The sequence below is a fragment of the Mus caroli genome, unplaced genomic scaffold (assembly GCF_978045245.1).
Source record: "Mus caroli unplaced genomic scaffold, Mus_caroli_1 scaffold_8, whole genome shotgun sequence".
Classification (NCBI taxonomy): Eukaryota; Metazoa; Chordata; class Mammalia; order Rodentia; family Muridae; genus Mus; species Mus caroli.
The window spans coordinates 2212501-2232538 of record NW_028227263.1 but is presented as its reverse complement, the minus strand read 5'-3'; the positions used below and the strand labels follow the sequence as shown (position 1 = coordinate 2232538).

At 49.2% G+C, this 20038-nt stretch overlaps 1 protein-coding gene across 3 annotated transcripts in view; it reads left to right on the top strand.

Annotated features, from left to right (window-relative positions):
- The window catches only part of Kcnq1 (potassium voltage-gated channel subfamily Q member 1), a 318171-nt gene that overhangs the window by 8923 nt on the left and 289210 nt on the right, over positions 1-20038 (top strand). Inside the window, exon 1 of one of the 3 annotated variants that reach the window (XM_029479748.2) lies at positions 8380-8742. The exons of the other annotated variants lie outside the window; for them this stretch is intronic. Coding sequence (XP_029335608.1) covers positions 8726-8742 — 17 coding nt within the window. The 5' untranslated portion in view covers positions 8380-8725. Of the gene's footprint in view, positions 1-8379; positions 8743-20038 lie in introns of those variants that run through there. 3 annotated transcript variants of the gene reach the window in all.

Genomic DNA, 20038 nt, shown 5'->3' with positions numbered 1-20038 from the left:
CAGGGCTATACAGAAAAATCCTGTTTTGAAAATAAAATAAAGCAAACAAACAAAAAAGAAAGCCACAGTCAGATTTCCTCAGCTGCCTAGAGGCCCAAGCCACCTCCAACTTTCTTCAGGTTTTACCTTTATAGAGGACCCCCTCCAGCAGCCCAGGGACCCCCCACTTTATCTTGGGCCAGAGTACAATTTTTTCCATGTTGGTTGCAGCTTTCCAAGAGGGAGAGACCCTTATTCCCATGTTTCCTTCACCAAGATTCCCCATTCACCTGACAGGGGAGAACCTGGGGCCCAGAGGAAGTCCATTTGTGCCTAAGCACTCCCAAGAAGTGATGTGTTTAGAGCTCGGTAGCCAAGGCAACTGAGCCTTAAAAATCCATATTAGGAAATGCAGCATCTCAAACCAGATGTCCCCATCATCAGATGGCCAAGGCACAAAATAGTCAGATGGGGCTCGCTGGTCACGAAGCATGCTGAGATCACTTCTTAGTGGGCCGGAGAAACAGTTACGTGGGGGGTGCCACATGGACATCGTGCCACTGTGGCAAGGGACCACACCCAGGTTTAGGGTGAGTCTTTAGTGAAAACATCATCATGGCACCAGGCCCGTTAGAACACATCTGCAATCCCAATGTGTGGGAGGCTGAGGCAGGAGGCTTTCCACAAGTTGAGGCCAGCCCTGGCTACATATCAAGACATTGTCTCAAACAAAGCAAAACAAATAAAAATTGCCTAAAAGACCCAGGAGAGGAGGAATGAACAAATCCTTGTTTGCTCCCTCCACTGGGGATTGTCTAAATATAACATATTGTAAGAAAGGAAAAAAGACCTGCTAAAAGCTGCAAATTTGTTGTAGGTACTGATGTGTATGGGGGCTGTTTGTTTAGCTTGCTTGTTTTTTGAGACAAAGACTTCCTCTGGTTTGCCTGGCACTAGATAGGTAAGTCCAGGCTGGCCTCAAAGACAGAGAGAGTCAGCTGCCTCCGTTTCCTGAGTGCTTGGATTAAAGATGTACTACCATGCTGAGAATGATTCTCAACTAGAAAATAAAAAAGAACAGAGCCTATGGATCCAAACAAAGCAAGTGTACCAAGAGGCAAATGTGGACTCTCACATCTACACAGTTGCCTCTTCAGGACAAATGCAAGGCTCCCAGAGTCCATGCCATGGGGTGGCATTGTTTCTCTCGTTGCTCTGAGGCTACTTACTGTTTGTGAGTTGTCGGTGAGGGCTAGTGCATAGTTACCATGACAACATTTAGAGGGCATTGATCCTGAATCGGCTGGCATATGAATGACAGCTATCAGTATTCATGATTGGACTTTTCTGTTTTCTGGAATGGCAGGAAACAAGGTCTCCTCAGAAGCTGTGAGTCTACCTATCCCCAAATTCCCTTAACTCTAGAGATCTAGAACTCCTTGGGAATGGCTGAGCCTACAGCCACAGCAGGTGCCCAAGCCAATCCTGGAGCAGGAGGTGAGGAAATGGCCAGTGGATGCCAGGGCACAGCACAGGACTGGAGAAGACTTGAAGGTGTGTCTTGTTGGAGTGGGTCCGAATGCACTGCAGAAATTCAGATCCCCAGTTGTCCTAGTGAATAAGGGACAGGACCTTCCATCTCTTTCAGAGATGAATAGGTGGTAGCCCACAACTCACCCAGCATATACCTGTCTTGCTTCCCGCTGTAACAGTAACCGGAGAAACCAAAGCACTGAAGAGGTCCCAGCTTTGAGGGGTGGAGGGGGGAGGTTCCTTACCAACTCCTGCTAATGTCTAAAGCTCCTCATGGCTGATCTACACCATCATGGGTCCTGGTGAAATCACAGATTCGGCCTTGAGGGTCTCAGTTACCAACTTGTCCAAAATCTAGATGGGTGGGACAGCAGGTATTGGGTAGAATTGTTCAACTAGGACTTACATTGCCATCACTACTGGAGGAGTAAATGAGCTGGGTACAGCCTCCTGATCAAGCTTTTGGGAAATACTATGGCAAGAGGAGCATGCTTTGGTGCTCATGGTGGAACTGAGGTGTGCAGGTCATGATGGAGGGCACCTGTAGGACTAAGGACTGAAATATGCAGGGGAGGAGGGACAGGTAGAAGGACTGGGAGAGTGTGTAGCATGTGCCCTCTCTTGGGACCTGATTAAACAAATTGCAAAACCCAGTTTGAGATTACCTTGCTCGAGGGTATGCTCCATTCTGCAGTGGTTGTCACCTGTTGGGTCTATGTCTGCTGTGTGAGCTGGCTCTGCCCAGTGAGAGAGGGTGAGGTGGCTGTGATCCCTCTATGGTCAGTTCCCTTGCTCCCTGAGGACAGGATGCCAGGAAAATGCTGGGATGGAGCAGATAGACTGAGGCTTATGCCCAGTGCTCTAGTGCTCCTTCATGCCAGCCCTGTAATATTGGCAGAGAGATGGGAAGGCCAGGCTTCTGGGAGTACTTGAAGGGACCTAACCAGAATGGCCCATTGTATCTGTGCTTACAGAGTTGTTATGTGGCGATGAGCATAGGAGCTGAGTGCTGCCTGGAATTGGCCCTGTTCATGTGACCTGGAACTCTGGAGGACTAATGTTGGGGAGCTAGCCAGTGCTCAGGAGAAGCAGCATGCTCACCTGGCTCAGAGAGTGGTGAGGAGGCAGGAGAGATGTAGAAATGCTAGGGCAAGAGTCAGGGGAGGAAAACCAGAGGACTGTTGGTGAACCTTGGAAGACTTACAAGCTTACAGCTTACTTACAGCTGCCCTGGCCCTGCTGGAGGCCCCCAGGAATGTGTGTGTGTGTGTGGGGTGATCACATTTGTAAGTCAGAGAAGCCACCTGACTTTGGCTGAAGTCACTTGCATATCTAGTATAGTCTGGTGTCTATCTTGCACTTCTTGTTTTTTCGAGACACAGTTTCTCTGTATAGCCCTGGCTGTCCTGGCACTCACTTTGTAGACCAGGGTGGCCTCGAACTCAGAAATCCGCCTGCCTCTGCCTCCCGAGTGCTGGGATTAAAGGCGTGCGCCACCACACCTGGCTCTATCTTACACTTCTTGAAAGGGAAGAAATGCCTAGTGTTTTTCAACTTTCCATACTGCAAGTCAGTGGTCCTATCTGTAGACAGCCAAGGCTTGCAGCTGCCTTCAGTGCTGACCTGAAGTCCAGAGATCGTTGCCTGGAAAGTGGGCAAGGACTCCCCACCCCTTCAACTCATCCTCCTCTCCTGTCTTGCTTTTACTTCCTTTTTTTCTCCCCTTCTCCTCCCACCTTCCATTCCCTCCTTCTCCCCTTCCCATCCCCCTTCTTCTCTCCTTCCCATCCCCCTCCTTCTCTCTTCTTCCTTCCTCTCCTACTTCCCTCCCCCTCCCTAGCCCTTCCCCCACCTCCCTTTACCTTCCCCCGCCTCCCTTTACCTTCCCTGCTTCCTCCTCCTCCCTCTTCTCTCCTCCTCCCCCCTGCCTGAAGTTTTTCACTTGGTAACTGGCCAGGCCCTTCCCAGTTTCCAAGTAATGAGGCATGCATAAAAGTCTTTGAGGTGGTTTTTGTTCTGTAGGGTCACTCCTACAGAGTCCCTCTCTCCCTCTCTGGGGACGGGCTATAATATCATGGTGCTTGGTCCAGGCACAGTGAGTTTGCTGTTTACTCCACAGGTCCTCTAGAGGACAGCCTGGAGTGGATTGCTACCTGTTGTCACTCACATGGTTCTGCCCCTCCTTGAGCGGTGAGACTGCCTGCTTTCAGACAGTTCCCTCTATGCAGGCAAGAGTCTCAGGAAAGCCTGTGTTCTTGTTCTGTACCCTGGCTAGGTGATTCAGGGCTGACAGAATCCAATATGGCTTGCCTTCCTTCCATGGCTCAGTGGGGTAGCTGTAGTCTACACACTACATCTGGGTCCTAGAATTGCATTAGCCAGATGGGCGTGGTTATTCTTTGTTTGTGAGAACCTGAAGGCCAGGGGTGTGTACAAAACCACACAGGAAATTTGGTGTCTTTGAGTCAGACCAGATTGAACACCTGGCTACCAATGACTGGCAGCACTAGCTTTATAGTTCAGGAGCCCTGCCTGGTACTCTCACAGAGCTCTCTGATCTCAGGAAGGCTGGGATTCACTGAGCACCCAGACAAGTTGTGGGTTCACCCTCTAGGGTTCTGTATGCAGTACACAGTGGAGGTTTCCAGAGAAACCATAAGACCCAGATCCTCCCAGCCAAGTAGAAAGCAGAAAATTGCGAGTGACCCTCAAGTGACCTAGTCCCTGGGAAGACAGGATGGACAGAAGGCAGGCCCAGGCAGCAAAGGCAACATGGTTTGCCTGTGTTTCTCTGAGCAGACAGATACAATGACCATCTTTCTGGGGGGACTCTGTTGAAGGGAATCAGTGGTACAACTGTGGAACTTGGTCTCTCAGGTGACATTGGAGAACAGGAAGTCTTCATGCACACAGAGCTGGCCTCTCGCCTTTGCTGGATTGCAGAATGCCCTCTTCTGAGCAAGAAGTAGTGGCAGGCGGCAGTTGAGATGGGTGTGGCACCATCCCAGAGCCTTCGTACTGGGGGTGTGTGGCCTGGGAGGTCACCTTGCTTTGGGGCTGTTTCCTCACATGTGGACAGGGTCTGGGCCTCTATCTCAGGGATGCTAACAGGTCATGTGATCATGTGTTTGGGCATCTCAGGGCTCCTCATCTTGCTATGTATGACCATTTAAAGGCCCCCAAGGCTACCCTCTCACTGCCCAACACCTCTGTGTCTCTGGCATTGGAGGGAGTTATTTCTAAGTGGACATATGAACATAGTCATCTCCTTGTAAATGTTGAGAATATCCTGGAAATAAGGTCTGTAGGGAGGCAGTTCTCCAGAGCTTAGAGGAGATAAGCTATGGCAACCATATAAGCTGATCTGGAGTAGGGCTGAGACACGCTTGCCTCTAACTCTGTCCAGATAGTTTCCATGACACTGAGTGGGAGAGGCCCAGATGGGAGTCCATATTTCCATGTGTGCACATGTGTGTTGGGTGGGCAGTGTGGCAGTCCACAAATACTAAATGGCTATTTCTATGTGGCCCCTGCTCCCAAGTCTGGCTTCTAGGGCTCAAGAAGTTAGAGTGTTAGACTATCACAGGATGCATGGATGGATGCATGTCTGGATCAGTGGGTGTGTTGGTTGATTGGATGTGGTGTTCCTGTGAAGAGGAAAAGATGGACAAGGGTATGGGTGTGTATGTCAGGGACAGGGGTGTCATGTCAGGGTTTCTGTCTTTCTTGTAACTCTACCCTGACATTTACACTTGCCTGGGAGTGCCTGGGGGAGAGCTCTGGGTTTCTAGAAAGACTGTTCCTGGTGACCAGAAGCAGTGAGCAGCCTCTCAGGCTCTCACTGTGATCTGCAGGCAGCTGTTGTATCCCACCACGTCCTCAGAAAACCCTTTCCATGAGAGAGAAATATGAGTTTCTAGGGCACCAGTGGACCAGTCTCACAAGAGAACTCTGGGTGTAGGTGGCCTGGCAGGTGAGAGCCTAGCAGGCCAAAGACCAGGGCAGTGCAATAGTAACAGCAAGCCGAGAGGTAAAATGAAGGGAAGAACTGGCCAGTGGTTCACAGGAACACAAAGGAGACTCTCTACCAATGGCATGGGTGATTGGTGCTGTAAAGAGAGGGCAGAAACTCTGTCCTTGCAGTTGGGCCAGACCCGACACCCAGAATCCTTCCTAGTTAGCTGAGCAGCTATGAAGCGTCTTAGTTGGTGAGGGTTGCGGCTGACCTTAAATCTGTAGCACTGCCGGTGTCACTGCCGGTGTGACAGCTGTGCACCAGAGAGCTGAGGGCAGCAGAACCAATGCAAGGGCCACCGGGAACCACCAGGAAATGTCTCAACTGCCACAGAGAAAGCACGGGAGTGGTGGTGGGGTTCCAGGGTCCCAGGTTTGCATTTTGACAGAACGGTGGGGCTGGCACTCTGTCCCAGGCCCATCCCATGATCTTGGGTGACCTGGTGACCCCCCCCTGCTTTGTTTCTGGGACACCTGATCCCCACCTCACTTGGCCAGGAGGTAAAACACAAGACAGGTATACAAAGGGCCTTTGAGAAGTCCCTGCCAACCTGTGCAGTAATGATGGTTTCCCGCTAAGTGTAAACTTGCCCTCTCTGTCCCAGACCAAGGTCCCTGGGTTAGCATTTTTGAGGTGTGGCACCTCCCCAGGCAAGTGAGAATGTTCTGGCTGTCCTTGGCACAAGGGCTGGGGTGGGGAGTTAGGGAGGAGACTGGGGGCTCTGCGGCTTCCCAGCTTTGGTTCCCAGGACGGCCCCACCTCTACTGTGCTTATCAATGCTTCCCTGGCTGGCTGCCTGTGGCCTCAAAGTCATACCGCCCTGGGCGGGTGTCCTTGGGCAAGCCAGCCTCTTCCAGGGTTGGGGACAAATGGCTGTCATGTGTGGGGTATGCTTAAGTGCCAGGCACCTATTGAACAGGACACAGACAGGCTCACAGAAGTTCAGGGGTACCAGGCTCACACAGGCACCTAAGTGTGCTCTCAATGTGTCTCCTGGAGGGCCTCAGCTGGAGGCCAGGGCAGGAACTAGCCACTGCAGGGGGCCGTGGAGCTATCAACTACATCCTTGGTCAGCATATACTCCTAGCTAAGCAACTTTTCAGTGTCTGAGCAGCACCTGGGGCTCCTGACAAGATGAACTTGCTGCAAGATTAACCCAAAGCTGCAGGCTCTGTCTGCGGGGCACTGTGAATACTGTGCACAGACAAGGGACTCAGGGTCAGGTCAGGGCATGTGAAAGCAATGTTGGAACAGCTAGGGCTGGATTTGACACTCATGGAAAAGTGTCCCTCACTTTGGTAAGTGACAGGATGCTTACCCTGGGGTCAGGATACATGCTCATCTAACATGGAAAGAGCCAGAAAGGGACATTAAAGAATCCCTGTTGTGTTACCAAAAAACAAACCAACCAAACAAAACAGAGGTATTTCTGTATTTTGGATAATTAACAGCTCACCATTAAAAAAAAAAAAAAGCTAATAAGAAACCTGCCCTGCCCCCATGGTGGTGGGGAGTGTTTCCGATATTTTAGGTGGACAACTCTTGACTAAATAAGCTTTGATCCTTGAGAGGGTGTTGGGGTAGGGATAGATAGATGCTTGAAGGAGGGGTCCCATAGGCTCCTGGCCCCAAAGCACTGTCTCTCTTTGGGCTCTGGGCCAGAGTCCTAGGTCCTATCCTTAGGGAAGTCTGGGGTTAGCATGATGTGTGTGGGCAGAGCTGTGGTCTGATGAAAGCCAGCTTTTCTTTGGGACTAACTAGTACATGCTTCATGCCAGGAGGACCAAGTGATCTCTGGGCATCTGGAAGCCTGGGGGCAGTAGAGGAACAGCCTAGGCAGGGTGGGTTAGCGGGGTCCAGGTAGCTCACAAGGGCAGGTACCATTCTAAAGGCTTAGGCCCAGAGATACAGGGTTTGGGACCCCCCCCCCCCCACCTCTTACCTTCTCTTTGTCACAAGGGACAGAAAGAGCAGTGCAACCTCCCAGGCAGTGATAGGATCGCTTTATCCAGAGGCTTCAAAGGCAAGAAAGTGTTCTGAACCTAAAGACTAGACTTGTGCTGTTGTGTGGCCCTCTCCTGAGTGGCCAGCCAGGGTCACAAGTCCCTCATCTGGGTAGAAGGCCTGAGGTTCCCTGTGCAGCCAAATGCTGCTCTCTGCCCAGCATGTAACAGGCCATCTGAGGGTCTGAGCCAGAACGGACTTTGGCCCCCACCAGGGCCCCTTGCCTCTATGGCTTGTCTTAGTGAGGGACCCAGGGCAGTGGCAGAAGCTGTGGCCTTAGGGCCTACTGGGTTGCCCTTTGTCTGGTACAGCTTGGGTAGCTTTGTGCAGCCCCACCCTGTCTCCACTCACTGCTCAGGAGAGTACATTGCACAAGCACCTGTTGTGGGCAGACTGCTGCCCCGGTGGCTTGTCCAGCTTACGACTAAAGCAGGTTCCCTTCACAACCCAGGGAGCCTCATCCTCTGTGGGTGACCTCAGCAGAGCCAGGCTCAAGCCAGAGGCATTTCCCTACACTGGGGAGACTGGCCAGGCCTGTGTGAGGATGAGGGAGTGGATTCAGGACCAGTCTCTACTGGCCTCTCTTCCAGGACAGGGCAGCCCTGTGTTTCCCAGAGCCTCGGGTGAATGCAGGGTAGCCTAGAGCCTCAGGCTGGGACCATGCCATGGCTGGTCACACCCCTGAAAATAGGGCTGGCAGCATTCCTGAGAGCCTGCAGGGAGCAAGGCTCTACCAGATGGCTCCAGATCTTGACCTGCTGGCTGTAACCTGATCCATCCCCCCTCCCCTGGAGCTCTGCAGCTACTGGGTTGGGCCACCTCTTAGGAAAGTCAGACCCTCTTGGGGAAGTGTGGAGGCTGAACTGTAAGAAAGCCTGATGGAACCTGCCCACTTATAGCTGGCCCAGGGGGACTCGAATCTTTCTGGAGCCTCTTGCTTAAGGCATGTCAATTCACAGCATGGCAGCCATGGTTGCTGGAGGCCACACAGACACGCTCAGGCCCAGATGTCCCATTTTATAGCTGTCAAGACTGAGATCCAGAGTAGAAGCCTTCAAAGAAGAGGCGACTCTTTGTTGATGGTTCTGCTTTGGTGGGTATTGTGTCCATGTGGAGGCGTGTGATTCCCCTGCCTAGGCCAGAGAGGTCTCCTCTCGGCAAGAAAGTCTGGGGGCTCAGAAGCAGAATGTGGTGATGGGCCTGAAATCAGGGTAAGTAAGAGTGAGGGCCTGGCTAGGGTTACCATGGAGACAGCGGCAGGCTTTCTGTTGTCATCCCTAGCTGGTCCTGGAGTGTGAACAGGTGGCAGCTGGCCCTTCTACCTGGGCTGGGACTATCTGGGCTGGGTCACCTTCCCCCAGGAGAAACTACCCCTATGGATCTAGAGCCCCTTCGGTGAGCATGGGGCCAGCAGCAGGCTGGGGTGTGAGAATGCTAGCCAGTATCATTTCAGGCCAGGTAGCAGAGGGGCTGGGCTCTGTGCCTGGCAGTTACTTAGCCTCTGTGGAACTCAGCTATTAATGGGATCTGGCTTCATGATGGTCTAGTTCATAGAGGCAGCTTCTTCACTGCCAAATGGTGACATTGTCTATTGTGATGAGAGTCCAGTGTGGAGTTATGTACCCATCCCTGGTAGAAACCAATAACAGCCCTCCCCACTGTGACCATAAAACGTGGTAGATGAGACTCCGGCACTACTGGGTGAACTTGCTTCTGGAGCCCCTGTCCATGGGGCACTCATGGGAGGATTTAAAAGTGAATATAGGAGCCAAGATCCATGGCAGTTAGAAGTACTTGCTGCACAAGCCTGATGACTGAGTTTGATCCCTGGGACCCACGTAAGGGAGAAAGAGAGAACCACACGGTTGTTCTCAGACCTCTACACACACACTATGGCGTGTGTGCCTCCCTCCACATCCTACACATACATAATAGTAATGAATACATTTCAAAGGTGAGCACAGACAGAGGCTTTGAGAACATAGTCCAGTGGACACTGGGAAGCATAGGCTAGCCCTGTGGACAGCAGAGCTGGGGTTAGCAGTCCCCACTAAGGATCTGTTTACAGGACAGGATTCATTCAACTTCACACATGCGAGTCAGCCTGCTTCCTCATCCATATTGTGTTTCTCTCTCTCTCTCTCTCTCTCTCTCTCTCTCTCTCTCTCTCTCTGTGTGTGTGTGTGTGTGTGTATGTGTGTGTGTGTGTGTGAGAGAGAGAGAGAGTGAGAGAGAGAGACTCCATGTGGCTTTATGTGGTTCTGAATAACTCTGTGTTGTTTCCTGTGGCTTTCTGTGGCTCTATGTGGCTGTAGGTGGCTTTATGCTGCTGGTTCTGTCCCTCTCTTGCCTTTGGGCCTCCTTCCCCATAGAGCCAGTCTGTTCTTTTGAAACCTGTAATGGTATCACTGATGTGTCAGCAGACCCAATGGGACCCCATTGTATCTCTCTACCCTCATCCACCATGAGTATTCCTGTCTGGGCCTTGAAAGTAGGGGTAACAGTGACCACGATTTTGTTCTTCATGTCTCCTATGTCAGTATTTGAAGCTACGCATGCATGTACATGAGTGCGTGTGTGTGTGTGTGTGTGTGTGTGTGTGTGTGTGCATCCTCACTTCTTTCAGGTACAGACCACCTGTGAGAGCAGAGCCCCCAGAAAGGTCTGTGCATATTGGGATCAGCTACCTGCACCTGGGCAAAGGCCACAGCTCAGCTGCTTTGTAAGCTGAGCTGGTTCCTGACCTCTCTCCTCATTAGATCCTGATGAAGCATTTGGAGGATAGAGGTCTGTGTTGAGACTTTCTGGCTCAACAAGCAGTGTGAGCGTTGGGTGGGGACTCGGGGGTGGGATGCTGCTGTGTGACTCAGGCTCCCTGCTTGTGTCAACCTAACTAAGCTGCTGTCCTTTGCTGGGGCCCTTCATCATTCAGAGTGTATGGGGACCACACCTGCCCTGTACCTCCACTTGTCTGAGTAGTGATTGTCCGTTTTGAACTCAGCGTGCTGGCATTCTGCTTTCAGGAGCATCGTGTGCTCTGAGCATGGATGGCTCTATGGCTCCTACCTCTATCTCAGCTTCAGGGCTGCCATCCTGACACTCAGGGCGCTCAATACCTTCACACAAGGATGGCACAAGCAGACAGTGACTCGTGATGCTGGGCCATGGACTGGAGTCTTCCCAAAGGCATTTCCATCATCCCCTAATCCTGGCCTTCCAAGATGGGCACCTTCTAGGCAGAGAGGCACAAGTTCTCACATACCCTGAGATCCCCTCCCCAGTGAAATTCAAGGCTCTTCCCCAAAGAGCTGCCGCAGAGCCTTCAGAAAGCTCTACCTGGGGCTGAGGTGCCCAGGTATGCACAAGCAGTGGACACGGGTGTCCAGCCTAGTCCTATCACAATAGTGCTGGATCTGGGACACCAAAGTGCAATTGTATAGGGACAACCTCAGGAGGTAGGGAAGGTGGGGCTACACAGATGCTCAGTCATTACACAAGGCTCCAATTGAAGGTGTAAGAGCTTGAGAGGTGGTCCAAGGAGGACAGACAGATGGCTCTCAGCCTTTGAAACATTTCTGTTTTGCTGTGTTAGCTCTCTAGGTATTTTCCCCACCCAAACAATAGAGCATTGAGTCAGAATATCCCGACTCACATATTAGCTGGTGGAGGGATCTTGAGGAGCTCTGAGGACAGTGGGCATTGAGGATGCAGGTATTGACTGAGTATCTTGCCTTCATGTTGCAGCTTACTGCAGCTTCTGGGACCTGGGTAGATACCAAGATGGTAGATATGACTTGCCTAGATGATTCCAGCTCTTGGAAGTATGATGAGCACTGATTCACATGCTTGATGCAGTGTTGCTCATGGGAACGTCACCACAGCCTCCCTTTCACAGATGGGGAAACTGAGGCATGTGGGCGCAGCTAGTATTAGCCAAAACTTGTGGAAACTTAGTTGTTTAGCATTGAAGATTATGTGTGTGTGTGTGTTGTATGGAAGAAGCCAATATCAGCTGCCTTCTTCAACCCTATCCTCCATAGATTTTGAAACAGAAATCCCTCACTGATCCTAGAGTTTACCCATTAGGCTAGACTGTCTGACCAACAAGTTCCAGGGGTCCACCCATCTCTACCTCCCCAGTGCTGGGATTATAAACACGAGCCATGCCTGGCTTTTTACAGGGTTCAGATATGAACTCAGGTCTCTGGGCTTGTGTGGCAGTACTTTAACCACTGAGCCCATCTTTCCCATTGGAAAAAGAAATTCACTTTTTATTTGTGTGTGTGCGTGTGTGCATGTGTGTGTGTGTGTGTGTGTGTGTGTGTGTGTGGTCAGAGGATTGCTGGCTCACTGGGCAATCAGTTCTCTTCTTCTAACTTAATGTGGGATCAGGGGATCAAATTCAGGTTGTCAGGTTTACATGGTGAGCGTTTTTACCCACTGAGCCATCTCACCAGTCCCCAATATTCCTGTTTAGGCTGAATCAAATTTTATGGTGTGCTTTGTAAATAAATTTAATACTCTTGTTTGCAAAAACAAAGCAAAACAAAGCAAAAACCCAAAACCATTGTGTGACTTCCTGTTTCATTTTCTGGTTTCTCATCTTACAGGTTCTTGGGACATTTTTTAGGCTGTTGGGAGTCACATAGCTGTGGACATGTGTGTGCAGGTCTTTACATTTATTTATTTATTTGTCTAATGGGCTTGTATACATGCATGCTACAGTGTGTGTGTGTGTCACATGACAACTTAGAGCTGAGAAGCATTCCCCCTGCCACAGCCTTCTCTGCCAGGATGACTGCACATCTCAAACCTTGAGTTCAAATAAACTCCTCCATAAGTTGCTTCTTGGAAGGTATCTGATTGGATGAGGAAGTTAACTAATGCACACATCATAATTCTAGTCTTATTCCTAAAAAAATAATTAGGCATTTAGCTACAGATGTAGAAAAAGTTTGATTTGGCAAGTCATATTGTAACAAACTTAAAAGGCTTGCGACTTGGTGGTTTCTACACATTTGATTGATAAGCTAGAGAAAGGTCACATAACCCCTGCAGTTCCTTTTCTGAACCAAGGAACAGATGACACTTGTGTCACTGCCCTAGTCAGACCCCAGTGGTGATGCCACCCCTGATGTATCTGAACATCTCCCTGCCAAATGGGCACTCATGGTTTTCTGTTAGTTCTTCTGATCAAAAAAATCCAGAAATGCTCAGCAGAGAACATTCGGGAATTTCAAGGAAGACATTAACATTAATTCGTTGTAAGAAAAGCTATGGAGGCTAACTGGAGGTCCTTTGGTGCTTTTTTTTTTTTTTCTATGTGACTTGTTAATGTAAGTGGTTGCACAATTTTTTTCTCTTCATTTTGTGTGTGTATGCACATACTTGAGGTCTTGTGTATACACAGGGCGCACTCTGATTTCCTTTCTTTGCTTTAATTATCAACATGATACAGCCTAGAATCACCTGGGGAGGATATCTAATAGAGGGATTACTCAGACCAGTTTGGCATGTAGGCATGTCTGTGGGGGATTGTCTTTATTATTGATGTAGGAGGATCCAGCCCTTAGGCAGGTGGTCCTGGGAGCCTGAATAACACCATTCCCTGGCAGCTTATATAAGAAAGCTAGTGAGTGTGAGCCTGTGAGAGAGCCAGCAAGATGCACTCTTCCTTAGTTCCTGCCTTCAGGTCTCTGCCTTGGGTTCCTGCCCTGACTATCCTCAATGATGAATTGTGACCTGGAAAAATAAGTCAAATAAACTCTTTCCGCCCTCTAAATTGCTCTCAAAGTGTTTTATCACCAGCCTTAGAGAAACAGGAATGATGTTGAACCAGGAGGCAATTTTCCACAAGCTGCAGCTCTTTAGCATCATCTTCCTGGTTGTGTCTCAGTTTCTCCTGAGGAACTGTGGGAGTCCATGGCCTGTGTTTGAGGGTGAGGCAAGTGAACCGAGGGACAGCAGGTCATCAGAGCAGCAGGAGACACTCATCAGCACTAGGCACACTAGCAATCTGTGTCTGAACATTCATGCAGACATTGGAGGAAATCTCAGTGCTGGGCCTTTGCTTGGACCTGCTTTTTAAAGTTTTATTTACATTCTTGCGTGGTCCTTGCCTTTTCACTGTGGTCTTGATGTAGCTTGTTTGACTCTCTCCTGTGGACACCTGGACCGCTTCCTCACTGACTATTAAAAATAGCGCTCTGATGCAAATCCTCACAGTTCAACAGGAACTCAGGATTGCGTCCTTGGGCATCATCTGCAGGAGACTGATAGGATCAAAGACTTCCCGCGGCTTTATGGCTCTGGAACCCAAAGTCACACTGGCCTGCAGGAAATGCCCTGACCTATCTCCACCCACCTTGTGAGACATCATTGACGTCTACCTCTAAAACTGGGGATCACCACCTAACACTTCATTAATTTGATGAGACAAAATTAGAACCTCAGGGTTTGGAAGGAAAGACTCAGTCAGCAAAGTGCTTCTGAGGACCAGAGTTCGATCCTGAGTTTACATAAAATGCTGGATGTAGTGGGGATGCAGAGGCAGGGGAGGATGTTTGGTGCTCAATGGCCAATCAGCCTCAACAATAGATGAGCTCTGGGCCCAGGAGAGACCCTGTCTCAAAGTCTGTGTGCAGCATTCCTGAGGATGATACTCCAGCTTGTCCTCTGGCTCCGTGCAGTGCACCCCACACACCTGAGTATGCACACATGTGCACAATTTTAAAATAGAGAATCTCACTGAATATAGTGGCAGAGGCAAGTTCTTTGGGAGTCTGAGGCCAGACTGGTCTACATAGCAAGTTCCAGGCCAGCCAGGCTACATAGTGCAACTTTTTTTTTCTCAACAAACATTCAGTGAAGGCACATTGTCGATATGCTTCAGTCTCATGTCCTATTCATTACCGTCCCACTGCCCTCCCATTGGGCCCTTGGAATTGTGGGAAAGCTGAGGTAATGAGACAAGAAAGTGATACTCCAAGGAGCAGACACAGATGCAAACAGATATGCAGGAAGAGGCAAGACCCCAAGAAACCACATACAGGGCAGAGTGGGAGGAAACCACGCATCCTTCTGGAAGGTAGCCAGGGGAGCCACCACTTCAACCCGGGTCAATAGAGGAGGTGAGCCATTCTTTTTCTGGAAAAGGTCATCAGGTGTGCAAAGGCCCTGTGGATGTAAGCTTGACACCTGTGGGAGCAGCAGGGGGACAGGGCTGGAGCAGATGGGCTGAGGGAGGTAGGGCTAGGAGAGAAAGGTGGGCAGTAGAGATAGGCCACTGGGCTGTGACTCAGACCACCAGGAAACAAGTGGAGGGTCAAGTAACAGGTGCTAAGATTTGGTTTCTCAGCATCCATACGGGTTTCTTGTTTTTGTTTTTTTTTTGTTTGTTTGTTTTGTTTTGTTTTTTGTTGTTGTTTTTGTTTTTTGTTTGTTTGGTTGGTTTTTGGTTTTTTTGAAACAGGATTTCTCTGTATAGCTCTGGCTGTCCTGGAACTCACTTTGTAGACCAGGCTGGCCTCAAACTCAGAAATCCACCTGCCTCTGCCTCCCAAGTGCTGGGATCAAAGGCATGCGCCACCACTGCCCAGCTGTTTCTTGCTTTTTATTTCAAGATAAATTTTGGCTTGAGAGTGTTCCAGGGTGGTGTAGAGTTCTCCAGCTGCTCCCATAGTCTCAGCAAATTCTGTCATTTGGCCATGTGACTAACACCAGGAGATGGTCACCAGGAAGTGACTTATGCCATCCCACCAAAAATATATTTTTCTCTTTTGCGATCTCTACCACATACAGGTTTCACATCTGCCTTGTTTCCTACCACTCATGAAAGCTCCATCTTTGTCTCTCATGACCTTGGCATTTTGAGGAATGCCAGCTGTTGGCGTCCCATGCCTCCAATCTGATGGACTCTGTGATCAGATAGAAATTGTGAACTTGCAGGAAGGTCAGCCCAGGAGCTGCAGTGTGGGTCCCAGGAGTATAGCTGAGCAGGGCTGCTGGACTGTGCTGTCCCCTCACGGGTCACATTGACTTTGGCTACCCTGTGGGGCTGTTGTGCCAACTATTTATCCTCAGAAACCATCCTGGGGCAGACACCTCCAGACATACAAGTCAGACTGACACAGGACTTCTGTAGATCTCCTATATTTTAGATTTGTTTTATGTGTATGGATGTTTTGCCTGCATGCATGTCTATGTACCACCTGTGTGTCTGGTGCCTGTAGAAACTAGAAAAGGACATTGGACCCCCTAGAACTGGAGTTACAATTGTGAGCTGCCATGTGAGTGTTCGGAATTGAATCCAGGTCTGCAAGACAGTTGTGCCTTTAACTACTGAGCTATTTCTCTTGTCCCGTGTGTGGGCCTTATCTGTGATGTTCTTTCTGGAATGTTTGCTGAGCAGGGCATCTGTTTCCCAGTTTCCTCCTGTGTCTCAGAATTGAGGGTCTCCCTAAGAGCCCTCCAGCTACTTTCCCTGGATAGATTCAGATCAGTTCAACCTAAGGATATTTAGTTTATGGCAAACACTTCAACTGCTGTGTTTAATGTTTGTTCATTTGTTTTGTTTCAGTTTGGGTTTTGTTATTTGGTTGTGGTGTGCTGTGTGTGTGTGTGTGTGTGTGTGTGTGTGTGTGTGTGTGTATGTGTGTATATGTGTGTGTTATAATTATGTGTGGTATATGTATACATTTGTAAGGTCCCAAAGAGGGCATGGGATGGGTGCTTCCTCTATCACTCTCCAGCTTATTCCTTTAAGACAGAATCTCTCACCTACCCTGGAGCTAGGCTGGTGGGTTAGCAAGGTCCTCTGATCTTCCTGATCCCTTTATCCCCCATAGCACTGGGTGTCACAGACTCATGTGGGTTTTGGGTAGGCACTGGGATCTGAAGTCAGGTCCTTATGCTTCCACAGCAAGCACTCTTACTCATGAATTCATCTCTCCAGCCCTGTGGGTCTTGTTTTGTTTTGAGACAGAAGAGAGTGTCTCATGTATCCCAGGTAGGCCTCAGAATAATTTGTGTTCCCTCGAGCATCTCCCCTCCCTCCTTCATCTCAGAGTCCTGGGATGACAGGGTGTACCACCATGCCCAGCTCTGCACTCTTTATTTCTGTTGTTCAAATCCTGTGGCTTTGGCATCCAGGTCTCTTTTAGGTAACCCTTTAGGTCACATGGTGGCCCTGTTTTGGGGTTTTTGGTTGTTTCTGTTGTTTCTGTTTTTGTTTGTTTTGTTTTAACTTGGATCCTGTCTCGTATTCCTAAGGCTGCAGACTCCTCTGGGATTTTCCCTGTCCCAGTCCAAAATCTAGCTCTTCTCCCAGTAGAGCTGGGTTCCTCGTATTGGAATCTAGTCCCCTAAAGCCGAGCTTGCAACCCCCTACCCCTGCCTTGTGTGATTGCACAGCCTTAGTGGGAACACCGCTGTGTACTTGCCTTCTCTGCTCTATGTCCCTTTCCTGGATGCATGAATACACGTATGCCCTCGTACTGCTAGCTCAATTCCAGGCTGTCAAGACAAACTGTAGCAGCTGCTTCCCACTGTGTGAATGGGCTCCTGGCATGAAGACTTGCTTGTTGGGTCCCAGCACACACACACACACACACACACACACACACACACACACACACACACATACACACACACACATACACACACACACACATACGTGGTAGTTCCAGGGTTGCCACTTCTCTTTGAGCATCCAGGAGGGTGGGCACCCAATGTCTGTGTGTGCAGCCTTCTGCCATTAGCCTCAGTGTACCCTGGATCCCTGCTGGCTACAGTGGCTCTGCTCAGGTTGGGCTTCCTGCCCCCCCCCCACACACACACTTGGTGTGACCCTATTGGGTGCTGCATTGGCATGAGGTTGGTGATTCATCCTGGTGTCCCATCCTGAGTGGGTTCAGGGCTTGCTGATTTAAGGATGTGAGTAAAGGAAGTGAGACACTAATGTTGAAGGTGCTCAGAATTCTATTTCTCCTGCCTTAGTTACTCTTTGTTTATTCCGGATACTAAGCTCTGATTAGATAGAAGATCCGAAAATCTCCCATTTTGTCGACATTGTCTTTTGCCACACAACATTTACATTTTCATGAAGTGTAATGAATCTGTTTTCCCTGTAGTGGCCCAGGCCTTTGGTGTCATATAAAATAAATCATTGCTAAATTTAATATCATGAAGCATTTGTCCCAGGCTTTCTTCTAAGGGTTTGGTAGTTTTAGACTTTACATGCAGACCTTTGGTTATGGGTATGAACTGTAAGAGTCTGGTGTTCTTCTTTTGCATGCAGAGTCCCAGTTTGTCCAGCACCACCTGTCAAAGAGCCGTACATAGGCTTTGCTTTCCGTTCTTCTTGGTTAGTAGATGGCTTGCATTGGTTAGTTGAGATCTACCATGTTATTTTCAGGTCGTCTAGTGGTGTAGGGCATGCATATTCACCTCTGTTTGGGCAATTAGATTTTTCTAGTAGCTGCCTTAGAAGATAAAGTTGCGGGCTGGCAAGATGCTCAGCCTACCGGTAAGAGCACTGACTGCTCTTCCAAAGGTCCTGACTTCAAATCCCAGCAACCACATGGTGGCTCACAACCATCCTAATGAGATCTGATGCCCTCTTCTGGTGCGTCTAAAGTCAGCTACAGTGTATTTATGTATAATAAGAAATAAATCTTTGGGACAGAGCAAACAAGGACTGAGCAGAGTTAACCAGAGTGAACAGGGTCGATCGGAGCAAGCAGAGGTCCCAAAATTCAATTCCCAACAACCACATGAAGGTTCACAACCATCTGTACAGCTACAGTGTACTCACATACATAAAATAAATAAACCTTAAAAAAAAAAGAAGATAAAGTTGCGCAGTATAACCTCGTTATCTGGAGTATTTGGACAGGGTTACAAACCACAACTGTATAGGTGTGTATCAGTACAGTGGCGACCATGTTACAAAATGTAGCCTTACAGGCACACATTTGGGAGCCTGGGCTCTCCAGGATATCCTTGAAGACTGCACTGGAGATCTGAGGCAGATTGGAATTGAGTGTCCCACACAGGAACAGCAATGGGTCCTGGAATAAGCATCCTGTATGTTAGACAGAGGATGAAGATTGTAGGGGAGGTTAGTAAGTAGACTCTACAGACTGTGACTCGAGTGGCATATAGATAGCCTTTAAGGCCCTAGAGCTTGACCCTCCTCCTGGCTTCCAGTATAGAGACTATTGTACAGGTGGGCAGGGTGTTTGTGAGGAGAAAGACCATCATATTCCTGGTTCCCCACGAGATTTGTGAAGGGCTGAGGATGGTTACTTGTTCAGTTTCTACCCCAATATATGTCCAGTAAACACGTAAAGTCATCAACCAAGGAGACATACCTGCAGTGGGGAGAGAGGGTCATAGAGGAAGGCACACGCATCATGACTGTGAGTCATGTCCCCAAACAGCTTTGAGCAGTGGTCTGGGAAGCTTCTAAATGGGGACTTGGAGGCTCCCAATGAGCAGATACCACTGTACTATGGGAAGCATGGCTTGAAGGACAGAGAAACCACCAAAGGTTTTTATTTTTATTTTGTTTGCAGCGTGTGTGTGTGTACATAGTGCTGTAGATATGTGTGTGCATGGAGATCAGAGGTTGAAATCAGTGTGTTCCTCTATCACTCCACACCTTATTTTTTTGAGACAGGATGTCTTAAGAACTGAAAGCTCGTCCATTCATCTTGATCAGTGGGCCAGAGGACTCCAGGATCCCACCTGTCTATGCCTCCCCAGTTTTAGGGTTATAGGCATGCATAACCATACCTGAATTTTTACATGGGTCCTCAGGGTTTGAACTTAGGTCCTCATCCTTGTGTAGCAAGTGCTTTATATCCTGAGTCATGGTCTTAACCTCAAAGGTTTTTATTTTAACAGCATATGTTCATTAACTTGGCTTGGAGAATGGGGTTGATGAGAGCCCAAGGTTCCTATCCCAGTTGTATGCCTTCCTCTGTTCCATGGTCAGGGTCAGAGTCTCTGCTGCCTGGCATACACTGTCCTCTGGTCAAAACTGGTCTGCAGCAGGAAGCCTGGGTCCTTGAGCCTGGGGATCGGTGGTCTGAAGAGGAGACTCAATCCTCAGCCTAAGGAAAGCCAGGTCTTGTGCAGAAGGCTATCCCAGACCAAAGGCAGCAAAATAGCAGTTCCCACTTATATACAAGGAGGTATTATGGAGAGCTCCCACATGTGGTGGACATGTTGGCATTCCTGCCTCATCTTCATGCCTGGACTCTTTCCTTTGCTTCAGCGCATGCCCCATTCTTGTTCTGTCAACTTCTGGCTCTGGGTATTCAAGAGACAGGAAGAAAAAAAAAAGAGGGAGCTCCCTGAAGGAAAGGATCTTGGCAGCTATTGTCTGAGCCCAAGGTAACAGGTGTAGGCAGGGGTGCTGGAGGGGTCTGAAGAATGTGGCATAGGGCAGGCCTTGGGGGTTCCAAAGGACAGTCACTGCAACATGCTCTCCTATGTATCCCA